Here is a 16,727-nt window from a genome sequence, read left to right as displayed (position 1 = left end):
TTTGTTGATTATTGTAGTTTTTTGTGTTACAAAAGGATTTGATGAGGTTTCTTGGTATTTATAGCTAAATCTATTTCTTTTCACTGTTTCCGTCAAATCTAACTAAGTCTGTTAAATATTTAAAAGAGACTAAAAGTGTTAAACTTTTGTCAAACTTAAAGAATCAAAACTATTAAGTGCAAACTTAAGGGATTTTTCTGAACCTACCCTCAAACATTAAGGATCATTTTTATCATTTTATCTCAACCTTGGTGGGACCGAAATTTTCCCTTTTTTTTATTCGTGTTCTTATTTATACATGCAAGAATCGGTAGAGTTTTTCTTCTCATTCACCTTTTTCCTCTCTTTGCTTCATCAAAAACTGGTTAGTAATTCTGTTACCCTTTTCAATTTTTGTGTTCCGTACATTCATATTATATGTTTTTTTTTCGTTTTTTTTTTTAATTTTATTTTGTGAAATCAGAGGTTTTGGGGTTAGTTTTATAAACATTTGTCCTTCTTTCCGGAGTTTCCTAGATTTCTTTGCTGTGTTTTTCGTCAGCAATGGAAGAGTTATTTCTGTTTCTTGATTCCCATATTGGGTTTATGCTTCAATTCGATAGTAATGAGGGACTTTAAGAATATATATTTTCCGGTTTAATCAATTTTTCATTTAACTATGTTTATGTTTTGCATGGTGTGGGTGTATTACTTGTTAGACCCTATACGTAGGGTAACGATTACCAGGAAATATTATTATGTTGGTAACGATTACCAGGAAATATTATTATGTGTGGAACTTTCCTCTACTCTTTTTTGTTTTTCCTTTTCTGTGTTCTTGGTTTTGTCTCCGAGTGTTTCTTAGGTGATAATATAGTACTCCTTCAATCCCAATTACATGGCACTGTTTGACTAGGCACAAAGTTAAAGAAAGGAATGAACACTCTTAACATTTCTGATCTAAGACAGACCTTAGACATTTGTATATAAATCATTTCATTAAGAATAAAAGGAGAATCTTAAAGTTAAGTTGTTTTTAGTTATAGAAATGACATTCCTTTTGGGGCATATTGAAAAGGAAAGTGCCACATAAATGAGGATGGAAGGAGTAATATTAGTTAAAAGGACAGAAATTGTACAAAGTTCTCACTTTGAGATGAAGGGGAGATTTTTGTCATTCTCGGGCAATTTTTGAACTTATGCTGAATTGGGTCCTGAATTCCGGATATAACGTAATGGATATAGAGGAATCATATAGATGAGCCCCAGCTTTTTGAATTGAGGCCTAATTGATTGATTGATGTTGTCTCTGTTAGTACTTAGCATTTTCCTCTAATTTTGTGCCTAAACCATGAGTTTACAAGTGATTAGTCTTCTAAAATGTCACGTTTTAGGAGATTTAGATGGTTTATTAAGAAGAAAAAGTATTTTTCGTCTTGGTTGAATATTATGTTAATGTACGACTCTTAATTGCTTGGCCAAAATGAGTAATGATTTGAAATCTGACAGATCAACATGGGAGCAAAAATATTTCTAGTTGTCCTGTTTCTCTCAGCACTGTTATCTCCATTGGCTTCCTCATCATCAAATGATGGCTTTGTTAGAATTGGGTTGAAAAAAATGAAATTTGATCAAAACAACCGACTTGCTGCACGCCTCGAGTCCAAGGACGGGGACGCTTTGAGGGCGAAGTATAACTTCGGTGGTAAACTTGGGGAGTCTGAGGATACAGATATTGTAGCACTGAAGAACTATATGGATGCTCAATACTTTGGGGAGCTTGGTGTAGGCACTCCACCTCAAAAGTTTACTGTAATCTTTGACACTGGTAGCTCGAATTTGTGGGTGCCTTCGTCGAAGTGTTATTTCTCTGTAAGCTTCTATACATACAAAGCATAGTAATGAATGCTAACGTTGGCCATGCATCAATCTTGAGTCATCAAATCTGATGATTGTCTATCCTGTTGCAGGTTCCCTGTTTCTTTCATTCCAAGTACAAATCAAGCCAATCAAGTACTTATAAGAAGAATGGTATGTTTTTTTTCTCTTTCTGTATGTTGATGCAAATAGTTTCTATCCGTTGTTTGCCAGTTTGCTGCTGCACAAAACATATGCTGCCTTCTAATGCCTGTTATTGTACAACTGATGATACCTTTAGAATATGTGCCTTCTTGTCACTATGGAACACGGTGAGGATGTAAAAGGTTTTCTCTTAGAGTCCTGAGGTTTCCATAAAGAACTAGTTATTGTTGCATTTGTGTTCCATCATAATCACATTAGCAGTTCATCCGTTCAGATAAAATCGATTTGATACAGCCTATAGCAGTTAACTAGGTTTACCAGATTTGTGGATTTTCTCCTACCTTAATGAACAGTATAGGATCTTGTTGAATGCTTCCACAACCACAATACCGTATTTCCCATTGTAATTTTATGTGATTTAGTCTGTGATATCTTTAATTTGACATACAGGGAAGTCTGCTGCAATTCAGTATGGTAGTGGAGCTATTTCTGGATTCTTCAGTCAGGATAGTGTCAAAGTTGGTGATCTTGTGGTAACAGATCAGGTGACTACCAACCACCCCCTCACTTGTTTTAAATTGTCTTGAAAGTAGAAATTTTATATCTGAAGGTCTTTATGTATTAGGAATTTATTGAGGCAACCAGAGAACCCAGCGTCACATTTTTGGTAGCCAAGTTTGATGGTATACTGGGTCTTGGATTCCAGGAGATCTCTGTTGGAAATGCCATCCCAGTTTGGTACGTCGGTGATGCTTTGTTTGCTCTCTTTCTGTTGCCATAGACCAAATTCATCTCTAGACAGTTTACTTTCCAGATGACGCTTAACACATTAAGGACTAGATTATCATGAATGTAGGATGTCGGTTTTTGGTTAAATTCAATTTGACAATTAATCTATCTTGTCCAGGTACAACATGGTCAAACAGGGCCTTATCAAGGAGCCTGTCTTCTCATTTTGGCTCAACCGAAATACAGAGGAAGAGCAAGGGGGAGAAATCGTGTTTGGTGGTGTTGATCCTAATCACTTTAAGGGAGAAATCACTTATGTCCCAGTCACGCAGAAAGGTTATTGGCAGGTGGGTTATTCCATCAATTGGATGCTGTCTGTATGTTCATGATTTGTACAACTGATATCTTAGTCTTAGTAATATGATTGGCAGTTTGACATGGGCGATGTTTTGATCGATGGTAAAGCTACCGGTATGTTTTGCTCTGTACCTTCTAAATTTGATTGCCAAATTAGGGGATATTGGTGAAAATCAGTCTCTACGGGGATGTAGAATCTGCACTTCATTTGACTTGTCTAAGATGAACATATTATGTAGGTTACTGTGAAAGTGGCTGCTCTGCTATAGCAGATTCAGGGACTTCTCTTGTGGCTGGTCCATCGGTAATATCCATAACCTTGATCTTGGAATATTAAACATATCAAATTTTTTTGTTAAGAGTATTTTATTATTTATTTCCACCATCACTACCGGCAATTCCGTTGTCAATTTCCTTGTTCCGCTGCACCTTCAACAGCTTGCTAAGCTACAGAAGTGACGTATTACTAAGATTCATGAGTTAATAACAAGAAGTCCATATCTGTGTTGTGTTTTAATTTTTCATTCACAGAGAGGATAGTAGTGAAATTGATTTTCATTTCTGAGAATGTCTTTGGAATACCATCTTAGCTTTTTTAGCTGCGCCGAGTTCCGCAAATCTTCTATTTCTTTTGCTTGTTCTGTTTAATGTCTAAAGCTGCCTCAGTAGGTACTGTTTTTTTTTTGTTGTTGTTGTTTTTTTGCTTCTTGCTTATGGTCTTGCTTTTATCACGTTTCAATATGGATGATGTTTTTTTCTTCCGCGGTGTTCTCTTGACTTATTTGTCTACATCTTGTGATAAGAATCGGGTTACTTGAACAAAACAAGATTATAATGCGGAAGCGAAAATATGAAGATTAAAGACAAGAATATAAAGATAGACGAAATTCAAGAATAAAATCCCCAAATTTCAAGATTAAGTGATAAGAACCCTAATTGGTCTTAGTATTCAAAATTAGCGGATTAAGACTAATTAAGATATTAATAGAGTCAATTCAAGAACTTATATCAAAAGGTGATCTAGACCCCTATTTCGAAGAAATTAGAGACAATAATTAGTATAAGACTAATTACCTTCTTTAATTTACGAATAAGAACCAAAGATATCAAGTACGAATTAATCTTACCTCTTAAAAAGAATCGTTCTTATAAGGTTGCAAGATAAATCCAAAGTAGCTACACAAAGGTGTAAAATAGAGAAACTCTTAATAATAATAATATTTGTCTGATGAAAATAACAAAATCCATCCCTATATATAGGGAAAACTTATCCCAAATAGAATGGGATTAGAATCTACTTTTATGGAAATAATTAAATACTAAAACCTAACTAGGATTAAACTAGGAAAGCATGTAAAAATAATACCAAAATTCTTCCTAAAAATTAGCTAACAAAATCGAAGGAAAGTTAAACCAAATAACATCAAAAATACACGCCTATTTTCTGCACATTTGGGCGTGAGAACCAGCCCTTTGTTGGGCCTAATTGCACGTGCAAAACAGTCCTTGTTGGGGCTTGTAGAGTCAACTCTTTTGGGCTCCTTTAGACAGCTCCTATCACTATCCTTTGGCCCCTATGTGCAGCTCTTTTGGGTTTCATGTGTGTCCAAATCATCCTCCTTTTGAATTTGGACTTGGATCATAAAATATGTGTGGCATCTAGCCACGTCTCGTCACAATTCTTGGGATTTTCTTCCACAATAATTATATTCTTGATTTTCCATTGAAGCCCATCCACCTTTAACGGAGGTATGTCACCGTGGATGCTGTCATCTTGTATTTGAAAAAAAATAATTATCCAACTTCAAAACTTTAGCTAGTTTTATCTTGTTGACTTTGTAATTGTTGTCAATCTAATCTAAGGAGAAAAATCTGCAACCTTTTGTCTCGGCAATTTTACATGGGAAACTCTTGCAAGGTTGAGTAGTTGTGGGATTACACTGTTGTTGCTGTTATTGTTGTTGTCTGAAAACGCCCCTTTTCTTGCAGACCATAATCACTATGATTAATCAAGCAATTGGAGCCACTGGAGTTGCAAGCCAACAATGCAAAGCTGTAATTCAGCAGTACGGGCAAACAATCATGGATTTGCTGTTAGCAGAGGTGAGTGTTCAACTGTTTAACTGCATTTTCATTTGTTTGATACGCAGTTTTCTGTGAAGTTACTGCAGAATTGCAATTGGTAAATCTATTTGTCTTTCCCGATTATCTCATTGGTCAGCTTTTAAATAGGCACATCCAAAGAAGATCTGCTCGCAGGTTGGAGTATGCACTTTTGATGGGACTCGCGGAGTTAGGTTAGTCTTGAGGCTCTCTCTGCCATCCCCTTGATCATATCATGCATTTAGTTAAGGGCTTGTTTCACTTTGGCCCTAGGCTGAAGTTAATTACGGGCGCTAGCCAATATATACAAAACCTATACACTAATTATGTATATTATATGTATATTTGTACTCTCTTTTTTTTTTTTTTTTTGGTAAAAATGTATGTTTATAGTTAATATACAAAAACTATACATTTGCTGGCTATTACTCTTTTGAGCGGTCCAAAAATGTAATTATCCCTTTAGTAGTTAATTCATCATGCTGATATAAATGCTGGATTTTTCTGTGGCCTTTTTCTGCAGTATGGGAATTGAGAGTGTAGTGGATGAGAAAGCTGGCAGATCAGCAGGACTGCAGGATGGCATGTGCTCTGCTTGTGAAATGGCGGTCATATGGATGGAGAATCAACTGAAACAAAACCAGACTCAAGATCGCATATTGAAATATGCAAATGAGGTAAAAAGATCTTTCGCTACAATTTTCTCCTTTTGTTTGATACAGATTGCTGACTGACTGACTGACAGCTTTGTGAGCGTCTCCCAAGCCCATTGGGAGAATCAGCTGTTGACTGTGGAAAGCTTTCTTCCATGCCTACAGTCTCCTTCACAATCGGTGGAAAAGTGTTTGACCTTTCCCCCAACGAGGTATGCTTTAAAATGGTTTTTGACAGTAATTCATAGCTATGCCTCTCTAGTTCAACATTGACAAACAGAAAAAATTTAGTGGCGGATCTTAGAAACCGTTTGTCACGACACAACTAATTGTTATATTACAAAAGCCAGTTCTAGTGTTTAAGGTTTTTAGTTTGTAGGGAGTGTTGCAGTGTATCATGTTGGGGAGGAGTAGATGTGTGTTGTCATCAATTGCTTCTATATTTTGAGGTTGAGAGTAGTTGGGTTTTTCTGTCAATTTAGATATCTTATTTTCCAACTGAGAAATCTAAGAAAATCTGCATAAGATCTTTGTGCTCTGAGGAAGTGTAGAAATTACTTGACAAACTTGCCAAGGCAGTGCTCGAGTCAGCATAGAACAAATCTTACAAAGAAGAAAATGCATGAAGTTTACACCAACTCACTTGATCATATTAGTTTTTTTTCTAAATTCTTTGTTGTATAATAAATATAGTGTTTGGCTTTGGATGATTAAGGATAGACCATATCTTACAAAGAGAAGTGTTCAAGTGCTACCCAAAATCACTTGGCCATATGCAACTTTTCTTTACCAGTCCCCCTCTCCCTAGTCTTTCCCCGTCTTTTCAACAAATATTTTCCAACATTAACTTCCTTTTCAGCTTGTTCCAGATGTCTTCTTTTTAACTTGCTGACTTAGATATGAATTTATGTACTAATTTGGATTCTTTTCGTGTGATCAGTACATACTCAAGGTGGGCGAGGGTGATAAAGCACAATGTATTAGTGGTTTCACTGGCTTGGATATTCCTCCTCCCCGTGGACCTCTCTGGTAAAATTTATCTTCATATGTTTTCTCTTTTGAAGTTTATAAATATTGAGCGATCCTTTTAATGCTATACTCTTTATGGCATTTGTTTGTTACAGGATCTTGGGTGATGTTTTCATGGGTCGATATCACACAGTGTTCGATTATGGCAAACTCAGAGTTGGATTTGCTGAAGCAACTTAATGAAACTAATGCCCCTACATTCACCCTCTCCTATCGATATAGCAAGTGGGATTGAATGTATGAACACAAGGTGTTAGAAAAAACTATACTTGTGAATATTTGTCTTTTCTCTTCGACTATGAGATGTAGCACTGCTACTATATCCTTTGTGCTTGATTGCTGTTTGTGTGTTTTTGCATTTAAAATCAGGTGATCGAATGTCTTAAGGATGTGTCAATGATTGATGATTTCATTCTCATTGCAGCAGGATTCATAATGTTGATGTTAAGTGTTTGCCATTATACTCTTAGAATTCTTACAACATAAACGAATACCAAATAAAAATATGTTGTCTCAGCAGGGAAATCAAGTTTCCTAACCTTTTTATATGGGAAGAGCTTAAAATTTTACTTCAACTTAACCAGTGGGACATTTGTACGTTGTTTGCGCAACAACAATAAAGTTTGTTTTCTTTCTCTAATTTAGCTACAAGGATCACCAAAAGAGTGTATCTTCTTCAGAGGCGGATCTAGGATTTGAAGGTATCGGGTGTCACAATTTTTTTTCAATGTACATCTTAAGCGGATCTAGGATTTGAAGGTAGCGGGTGCCATAATTTTTTTCAATGTACATCTTGTTAGGAACGTGTATTTGGGTCGGGTCCATCTCTTTTTAGTTTATTAGGATCAACTTAATAGGTTTTTTTTTTATTTGCAAATATAAAAATTACATCTCAAAAATCAATAAACAAACATAATTAGCATCTTAAACAAGGAATCACACTCATTAACAACAGAAGTAAAATTAACATTTTCACCAAGGGACTTGCATCTCTTATGTATAAAATTAATATTTTCACCAAGGGACTTGCATCTCTTATGTATAAAATTAGCATTTTCACCAAGGGACTTGCATCTCTTATGTATATTAAAAAATGAATTTGCGCAAGTAAAATAATATCTTCAATAAGAGAATTACACCAATCAAAATAAGAAAAATAATAGAAAAGTTCTTCAATAGGTAAATACACCTCATAAGTAAATGTAGAATTAGATAAACTACAAGTTTTCAAAAATAAATCATAAATTTCATGATTTTTCTAAGCAGTGCTTACGAAAGCTCCATCACAATTTAAGTAGTAAAGTGATTTAAATTGAATTTAACAATTATAGAATTGCATAAATTTTTATAATACACTCCCTCCGTCCATTTTTATTTGTCCGTTATACTAAAAATATATGTCTACTTTTACTTGTAAGTTATATAATTTGAAAAACCAAGACATAATTTACCATTTTATACCTATTTTACCCTTATTATTAAGTACTCCAATTCATTTCTCATTTTATTTATTACTTATTAAGAGTGTCCCAAGTCAAATATAGACAAGTAAACATGGATCGAGGGAGTAATAAACAAAAGAAATTATAAAAAAAAAAAAGTGAATTTTGATCTCAATCCAAAATCCTCATTGAGAGCCAAGTTTTTTTATTTAAATACTCACATATTTAAGATTAAGAGAAATGCTTAATTTAAGGAATTTTGAAATTTCTATTTGTGTGTTCTCGCTAGAGATCACAGATAAAATAATAGAAAAGAGGAAAAGCAATATAAATAATAAAAAGATAAATAGAAAATTGAGAGGGCCGAAAAGGAAATTACTGGTACAAAGGAGGTAAAAAGCAAAAAGAAAAACGGGAGTCGAAAAATGTTCAAGATAGATTCAAACTATCTCTTAGATAAACATAGTGGAAGTTTCCTGTTAGGTACGGATCTAGTAGTTCAGTTGGTTGGCTACCTAAACTTTCACCTTACTTGTGAGGGTTCGAATCCCCACGTTGTAATCCCCTCCCCATTTTCCCTTCCCCTACCCCCTATGTAATAAAAACAATGTTTTTTAAAAAAAAAGGAAGTTTCCTGTTAGCGGATTATAGCACTCACCCACATTTTTATATTTATCATAACGGAAGTATCAGTAATAACTTTTTTAATCAGAATTTTTTAAAATTTTTAAGTTCTTTTTCTGGTTTATATTTATTTCTCTACTTATTTTATAGGCATGTTTAATTAAGATGTTAAATCTAAGAGTTAAATTAGAAACTACACATCATAATGTACATGCTCATTTATCTATTTAAATAATAATAATCTTTTAAATGATGATCATATCTTATTAATTAAAACAATAGTTTATCAGCAGAAATAAATGTTTAAATAATTTTGATATCTTCTTTCATAGAAAAAAAAATCTTTTTTTCGTATCTTATCTTAGGATCACCATCAATTGATAAATAGGTGACAACTTATATGCATATCTTTTTTCATAATTTTGATATTTAAAAACACTTTTTGGAAAATATTGGACAAACACAATTTACTAACAAAAATATTTCTCATACTTATTAAGCCAAACACAAATTGCTACTCTTCCAAAACACTTTTGATATGAAGCACTTCTCAAAATAAACTGATTTTGGCAGCTTGTTCAAGAGGATCTTAATCATTTGTCCTACATCTGCACAAAATGCACCTACTCTTTAAGTTGCTATGTAACCTGTACAATAACTTTCAAGCTCAAACAAGTTAGAATCAAGTAAATGCATTTAAGTTGCTGTATAAGCTGTACATTAATTGCTCAAGCTCAAACAAGTTTAGAATCAAGTAAATGAATTTAAGTTGCTATATAAGGTGTACAATAATTGCTCTAGCTCAAGCAAGATAGAATCAAGTAAATGAATTCTTACAGTTCATGTCATTACATTAAGTTTTATCTCAGTCTAACACTATTCAAAACAAAGAAAACAAAAATAAAAAAGCATTAGAAATTCTATTTATTTAATACTAACCTATATACGTTTTGCAAGACTAAAAAACTCCTAAACCATTGGATCTAAAGTAAACACCCTAAAATGACTCAAAGCTTGTTTGGCCGAGCTTGAAAATTTGTTTATTTTAAAAAAAGTGGTTTTAGTCAAAAATGTTTAACGAAAACAAAATACTTTTAAACTATAGCTTATGTTTGGAAGCGCTTTTGTTAGAAAATATTGAGTGAATGCCTAGAGCTATTACTGCTGCAGTTCCTAATTACATTTATTTCTTCTTTCACTTTGCCGCATTACATAGATATGTTTCTCTTTTTCTTGCGATCATCAAGAACATAGTGCTTCCATCTCGTTTTTGAAGTCGCCAGGTGAATTTGGGACATATATTTGTAAAGGAAAAAGTGTACATCTGCTACAGTGGACATTTGACCAGAAACTATTTGAATGTGCATGTAAAATATTCAACAAGATTCCGTAAAGTGCCATTTAAAGGGTTTACCTATGCTACAGAAATGTCATCACCAAACTTACGAATACTTTCTGGAAAGCCGTCTAACTGGAAGAAGTTGGCAATGGCAGCAGAGACAGATCACATTTCCTGATGATAAAGTAGACTAAATATTGAAAGGAGACAAAAATTCTAGTATTCATATATGTTAACCCCCATTGCACAACAGAATTCTTTAGGACATAAGACTATGATAAGAGTAAAATGACAAACACTCTCGGAGCTCTGCATTGTTACACTTTGCCATCCAGCTTTTGAGCAGGGACGATACCAAGGTATTAACAAAATCATAACAGAAATTGCAGGTGTTCACAGGGCTAGGGCATGGTTCATTATGAAACCTTCTTGCTATCAGAATGTGACAATGTACGATCCAGTGATTGCAATTGAGAACGAAGATTTTGGTTTTCCTCGAGTAAGCGGTCATATTCAAGAAGAAATCCTTCTGACTGCTTTTTTAGAGCACCTGCGTTGGCTTCAGCACTGCTTGCTTCTTTGGCCTTTTCCTCCAGTTCAGACTCCAGCTGCTTAATTTTTCCATGCAATGCACTTGCCTCTCCCTCCAAAGTTTTGATCTCCTCTGAAGCTCCACTTTTTCCATCCTCAAAGGCTCTATTTTGCTTTTTCACAGCTTCCATGGCCTTCCTCCTCATACTAAGTTCTCTTATATAATGGTGTAGTCTATCAATCATAAAGGCAAGAAAGAGGGAGAACCCTGCACAAAAGTAATTGTGAAATCCAAAAGTGGAAGAACACCAAATAGAACTAAGAACAGAAGACAGATAAAGTGCAATAAGAAATATCCCTCAAGTCAGATGTCTTTCTATGTTATAATTTTAAACATGCCATACAATTGTCGCAGTAGTCCATAAATACTAAGCTCTAGTAAATAACTTCCAAGTGTATTATAAGATCAGCCTGCACGTAGGGACTTAGTAGCTCAGTTGGTTGGCTACCTGAATTTTCACCTTATTGGTGAGGGTTCGAATCCCCACATTGTAATTCCCTCTCCCATTTCCCCTTCCCCTACCCCTATGTAATAAAAATAATTTTTTTTAAAAAAAAAAAAAAAAAAAAAGATCAGCCTGCACAGAAACCTCAAAAGGTAAGATATCAAGTTGATTGCAAGTGAGAAAGAACTTATGAACCGCATTTTACAAGAGCTTAGTAATACACATCAAAATATACTTGGCTATGTGAGAAAAAGAGAATCAGTATCACCTGATAGCCCCTTTCACATATCATAACAATAAAAGTGAAAACATAGCCTTCACTGATAATTTTATTTATCATGTGATAAGATGACTTGAAAAGAATCGATAACTCGGACAAAACTATGTCCATGCAGGAATGTTATTCCAATTTTTTCCATCTTTGATCCATGAGCATTTCCTTTATGAATTTTTTATCAACATTTTTACTCTATTTAGACCGCGTAAGTAGCAACACGCATACGTTCAAAATAGCATGCACCAGGAACCTCCAAATCCTAGATCCACCTCTGGCTAGCAGTAACGAGGGAGAACAAGGCTAGGATGAAAAAGTAGTTCATCTAGACAGTAAAAGCACAAATGTGACTTCATAGTTGCAAGTCACAGAACTCTCTCAGTTAGAAATAAGCAGCCAAGAAAACCAACACCAGGCCATGACACCTCTGAATGTGTACCTTTCCCTTTCTTTTCATCAGAGTTGAATAACCCATTAATTAAAACAGCAGAAGACACAGTAATGATGAGAACATAAAAGAAGGTTGAATTTGTGGTTGGACCCAAATCGTCCATTCTCATATCGAGTAGTTGCTAAATGCTGACTTAAGAAGGCATTAAAGATATTATCTTGTCTGAGAACTGAATTGCCTTTCAGAAACATCCTCGGCATGTCTTTGTAAAGAATTAATAAAATAAATTATTGTTTACAAAGGTATAACATATAATTAAATACAAAAAGCAACCGACAACTACAGTACTCACATGGCACTCTCTCTGCAAAGGTGTTTATCTGGGCTCGGAGTTCAAGAATTTAAATAAGACTTTTATCGTATAAGCCAAATGTATGAAAAGTACCAAAAATATCCTTTCAAATGAGTTGTGGTAAGAGTTTTACATGTCTTTTTATTTTTATCTCCCCTTATAAAAGAACAAAATTTTATATCAAGTGCGTCCAAACAAATCGTGTCATCAATGGTAAAATGGAAATGATAAGCTTAAATAGTTTTTAAAAATAGAAACGTGTCATTCTTTTTTGGGACAACCTAAAAATGAAAGTGTTTCACATAAACTGGGATAAAGGAAGTATATTTTTTATCTAGTATTCACAATGGGCACTGACTGACCTATAGCCAGATGCCATAAGTTTGCAAAGTTGACAATATACGGCAAGATCTCCACCACTCCATTCAAACGCGCACTACAGTTTTACCAAAATAAATGAGGTATTGAGGTGTCAGCCCTTTCTAAGAGCACTAAAGCTATGCATTCTTAATAGTTTTTTTCGAATACCGCTATGCTCAAAGAATTGAAGATCGAATGCATAACCTGATGTTATCTAGCAGAGGATAAGAAGGGCAACAACAGTTCTTCAGTGCATTTAAAGTTTTTAGCATGCCCCATTCAATGATTGATACAGACACAGTCAAGAACTACTCCTAAGTATGTCATTCATCAAAAAATAATAAAATATTGTTTAGAGAGGACGGATTGAACCACTATCATATATAATAAGGTTCTCAAAAAGAACTAGAGAATCGAACTTTAATTCGACACTTTAAGCTAACAAACTGAAGAAGTCAACATTATTCAGATCGATTAGACGTTAATTTAGTATAGACTATACAAAATGAAACAAAAGGTATAAGCTTTGCCGTGAATAAATAAACTATAGAAGCTGTTATTCCGTGTAAACCACTGATGTGTACTCAAATTTCAAAAGCTATATACATATCAACAATAATTCAAATCATTCAATTAAAAACTTTCAGGGATTAAGAGAATAGTTTTGCAGTTTATAATTGCAGCAATTCAGACAACAATGCAGCAAAATTGATATACCAGAAAAGATAAAGAAAAAGAAAAGAATCTTACAAGAGGCAATTGAATTTTAAAAAGCAGAAGAGGAAGGTTTATTGTACAGGTAAATGCACTTCTCTACATACATCTGTCTATGTATATGTAATATATATGTATGTATGTAGATAGTTTGAGTCTGAGATGGTTGTGCACGTGCTGCACCGACTGTTTGTATGCTGGAGAGCTGATCCAGCATACCAGGCGTGAGTGCATGTGCACTGCATGTGTTATAAAAGTCATTGTTTCATTGCATAAAATGATGAAGCGATGTGTAGCGAGGAGTTATAGCTTCATGCCTGAAGCCATAACATGCAAAAAAGGTCGGTTCTGGGAGGCACTAGGTACCCAGTGGAACTAAATGAGGTCCACACGAGCTGGACCGGACACCATGGTTAAAAAAAAAAAAAAAAAAACAGGTCGGTTCTTCTGAATCTCAACTTAGAGGAGCTTGATTACTATGAGCATTATTGCATATTAGATGCCAAAATTGGTTAGTTTAATTTCAATTTAACTATTATAGTACTAAATTTTACTTATATGTAAATTATGTGTTTCACATCAAAGAATCATGCACTTTGCTTCACCCTATTCGCTTCAAGCCACATGGATCTTGTGGACTTTTTGAACCTAACACTTTTAATAACATTGTGCACTACTACTCCTACCGTCTCAATTTATGTGACTCTTTTTTTTTTTTTTTCTTCCATTCAATCCCAAAAAGAATGACATTTTTCTATATCTAGTAACAAATTAAGTTCAAATTTTACCACATCATCCTTAATGAAATGAATTATAGCCACACAAATATCTTCAACTCATTTTGGACCACAAATTTCAAAAGTCTTCATTTTCTTCTTAAACTCCGTGCCAAATGAGAGAGGAAGTATTATTTTCTTTTGATAACCGTGGTGTCCAAACCAGCTTGCGCGCCCCTCGACTAATTCCACGGGATACCTGCCGCCTTCTATCAGCAACAGGTACTAGCTAACTCCATCCGCCAAGGCTACGACAAATGGGAAGAAATCAACTAGTGTTTTTTGTCTCTATTGGGATACGAACCTGAGGCAACACTGCACACTACTATCTCAGACCTCAAACTATATATGTATAGAACAAAATTAGGGAAAATATAAGAATCGGTATTTACATTGAGTGTTGTAACTACTGCCTCTGAATCCGGAATCTAACTCTACTACTGATATTTGGCACAAATATCTATATTTCGCGTCACTTTCCCTCTAATTCTTAGTACATTAATCGCGTTCGCAAAATGAACAAACACCGAGCAATTTTGGGTGGAATTGGAGGCGTATCCAACTTGAAAGAGATGACGAGAGGATCGCACAACACTTTGAAGAAAATCTGGTCACTGAAGGTCTAAGTTTTTTGATATTAAAATTTATATATTTCGAAACTAGAAAGTACTATCAATCACAATAATTAACAATCTAAAATATTTAAAACGCATATAAAGAAATTCCTGTAAAAAAAAAACAACTTGGTTGAATCTCGAATTCCAACTGTGCGACATAAATTGAGACGTAGGGAGTAGTATAATTGTATGAAGTCCAATCACATTCAAAAACGAAAACTACTAAACAAAAGAGAGGCACACAATATAAAAGTTGAATTTACCCATAAGAGAAGCTTCTAGAAGATGTTGAGCCAATAGAATCTGATCAGTTGGAGTAATATCACCAGCTTCATCAACCCACGACACAACACTGTATATAGTGGACAGCATAACAACGAATAGAGTAGCAGCAACTGTTTTCACTATTATCGGGCCGCGACCTCTCTTGATCCGGTCCAGGCCCATTATCACTAGCTTCCTTAATGGTGTCTTGAACACGAACATCACGATTACTGACATCTCGGCAAATATCAATGTGAATAGTAACTGAATCATTGTTTCTAGGAGGTTTCTTTACTTCTTAATTAACGGCTGAGATTGAAGATTAGAGAATGTTGATTGAGTTTCAACGGCTAGTTTGAATAGCAGGACGGAGGGCGACGTTGACGAAGAGGAAGCAGAATATGATTTGGAGAGGTTTTTGTAGACCGTTTGGTATCTTTAATGGCATTTTCCCAACAGGACTCTTAATTACACTGAGGTCCCTCAACGTTTCAGAATTCTAGATTTGGTCTGAACATTTCTTTTTTCTTTTTCCCACCCGGTTTGGTGTGAACATATTAGTTGTCATGTTCGTCTCTTGCATGCCCCTTAAAAAACCAAATATTTCTTACTAATTTATCTTTATATCTATTCAATGAATATGCACTCTGTTTAACAACAATATTAAGCTAATCTTATTAAAATTAGAATGATCGTGAATTCATGATATCAGCCAATAATCATTTGTTTGAAATTTTAAAATTCGTACTCCTTTTGTCTCAATTTATGTGGTGTCTTTCAGATTTCAGAAGTCGAACAAGTTTTTCTTTTACCGTAATTCTTTCATATACTTTTTAAATATTTTGAATTATTGATTATTGTGACTTATACTACTAATTATGCAGTTTTTAAATATATTAAAATTTTATTTTAAAAAAGTTAAAGATTTTATGTTCGAATTCACAGTCAAAATTAACAAATTTGACTCTCAAAATCTAAACTGTGTCACAAAAATCGGACATTGGGAGTAATTTATATGCTATGTATTATCATCCCAGAACAAGAGATCTTGCAACATGAGCATCCAATTTGCAACGCTATGATCCTGATTACAATTTCTTTAGCTTAGAGTAGTTCTTTTCTAGTTTGTTGCTTTATTCTTCTTTTTTCCTATATGTATACATACTTTGATTTTGGAATAAAACACCACTAGCATCCAGCTAGGTGGACTTAAAAAAAAAATTAAAAAAAAAATAATAATAATAATAATAATAATATATAATATATATATATATATATATATATATATATATATATATATATATATATATATATAATATGCTATGTATTTAATATTAAATATTTTAAGAGCAAATAAAATTATTTAATTTTGTTTTAATTTTATAAAATAATAATTATTTTAAAATAAATATTCTTAGTAGCCTTGACAATTAATATGGAATGGGGGGTTTACGATATAAGCCTAACTGACTTGTATGTGAGGCTCATAAATCCTTTGTAGTGTTGTATGTGTGACTGCTTTACTTTCTTATGACTAAAAAGAATTGTATTTATAAAATAATAATTATTTTAAAATAAATATTCTTAGTAACCTTGTGGCCAAAATCAGTGTGCAGGGTACATTTGATTTTTCCAAAAGGATTTAAGTAGTAATTTGTGTGTTTG

The 16,727-nt window shown here is 33.9% G+C and overlaps 2 protein-coding genes across 2 annotated transcripts; one reads left to right on the top strand and one right to left on the bottom strand.

Annotated features, from left to right (window-relative positions):
* The first annotated feature begins 210 nt into the window (after positions 1 to 210).
* LOC132606317 (aspartic proteinase-like) lies at positions 211 to 7,333 on the top strand. Its single transcript, XM_060319756.1, has 14 exons — positions 211 to 364; positions 1,489 to 1,851; positions 1,950 to 2,010; positions 2,452 to 2,546; positions 2,627 to 2,739; positions 2,909 to 3,077; positions 3,162 to 3,201; positions 3,327 to 3,391; positions 5,077 to 5,190; positions 5,320 to 5,384; positions 5,714 to 5,867; positions 5,936 to 6,055; positions 6,784 to 6,872; positions 6,968 to 7,333. The coding sequence occupies exons 1-14, from the start codon at positions 299 to 301 to the stop codon at positions 7,050 to 7,052; spliced, it is 1,599 nt and encodes a 532-aa protein (XP_060175739.1). The 5' UTR covers positions 211 to 298; the 3' UTR covers positions 7,053 to 7,333.
* Positions 7,334 to 10,474: 3,141 nt separating this feature from the next.
* Positions 10,475 to 15,502, bottom strand: LOC132606316 (uncharacterized). Its single transcript, XM_060319755.1, has 2 exons — positions 15,062 to 15,502; positions 10,475 to 11,076 (listed from the first exon to the last, which is right to left on the bottom strand). The coding sequence occupies exons 1-2, from the start codon at positions 15,333 to 15,335 to the stop codon at positions 10,694 to 10,696; spliced, it is 657 nt and encodes a 218-aa protein (XP_060175738.1). The 5' UTR covers positions 15,336 to 15,502; the 3' UTR covers positions 10,475 to 10,693.
* Positions 15,503 to 16,727: the final 1,225 nt, after the last annotated feature.

The sequence above is a fragment of the Lycium barbarum genome, chromosome 8 (genome assembly GCF_019175385.1).
Source record: "Lycium barbarum isolate Lr01 chromosome 8, ASM1917538v2, whole genome shotgun sequence".
NCBI lineage: Eukaryota > Viridiplantae > Streptophyta > Magnoliopsida > Solanales > Solanaceae > Lycium > Lycium barbarum.
This window is presented reverse-complemented; position numbering and strand designations above follow the sequence as displayed.

Bases quoted from the DNA above. Each gene is read 5' to 3' on its own strand.
- LOC132606317 (XM_060319756.1), top strand. From the start codon at position 299: ATGCAAGAATCGGTAGAGTTTTTCTTCTCATTCACCTTTTTCCTCTCT. The intron at 5,191-5,319 runs GTGAGTGTTCAA...GCTTTTAAATAG, and splicing joins TGGATTTGCTGTTAGCAGAG to GCACATCCAAAGAAGATCTG. The intron at 6,056-6,783 runs GTATGCTTTAAA...TCGTGTGATCAG, and splicing joins TTGACCTTTCCCCCAACGAG to TACATACTCAAGGTGGGCGA.
- LOC132606316 (XM_060319755.1), bottom strand. From the start codon at position 15,335: ATGATTCAGTTACTATTCACATTGATATTTGCCGAGATGTCAGTAATC. The intron at 11,077-15,061 runs GTAAATTCAACT...ACTTTTGTGCAG, and splicing joins TCTAGAAGCTTCTCTTATGG to GGTTCTCCCTCTTTCTTGCC.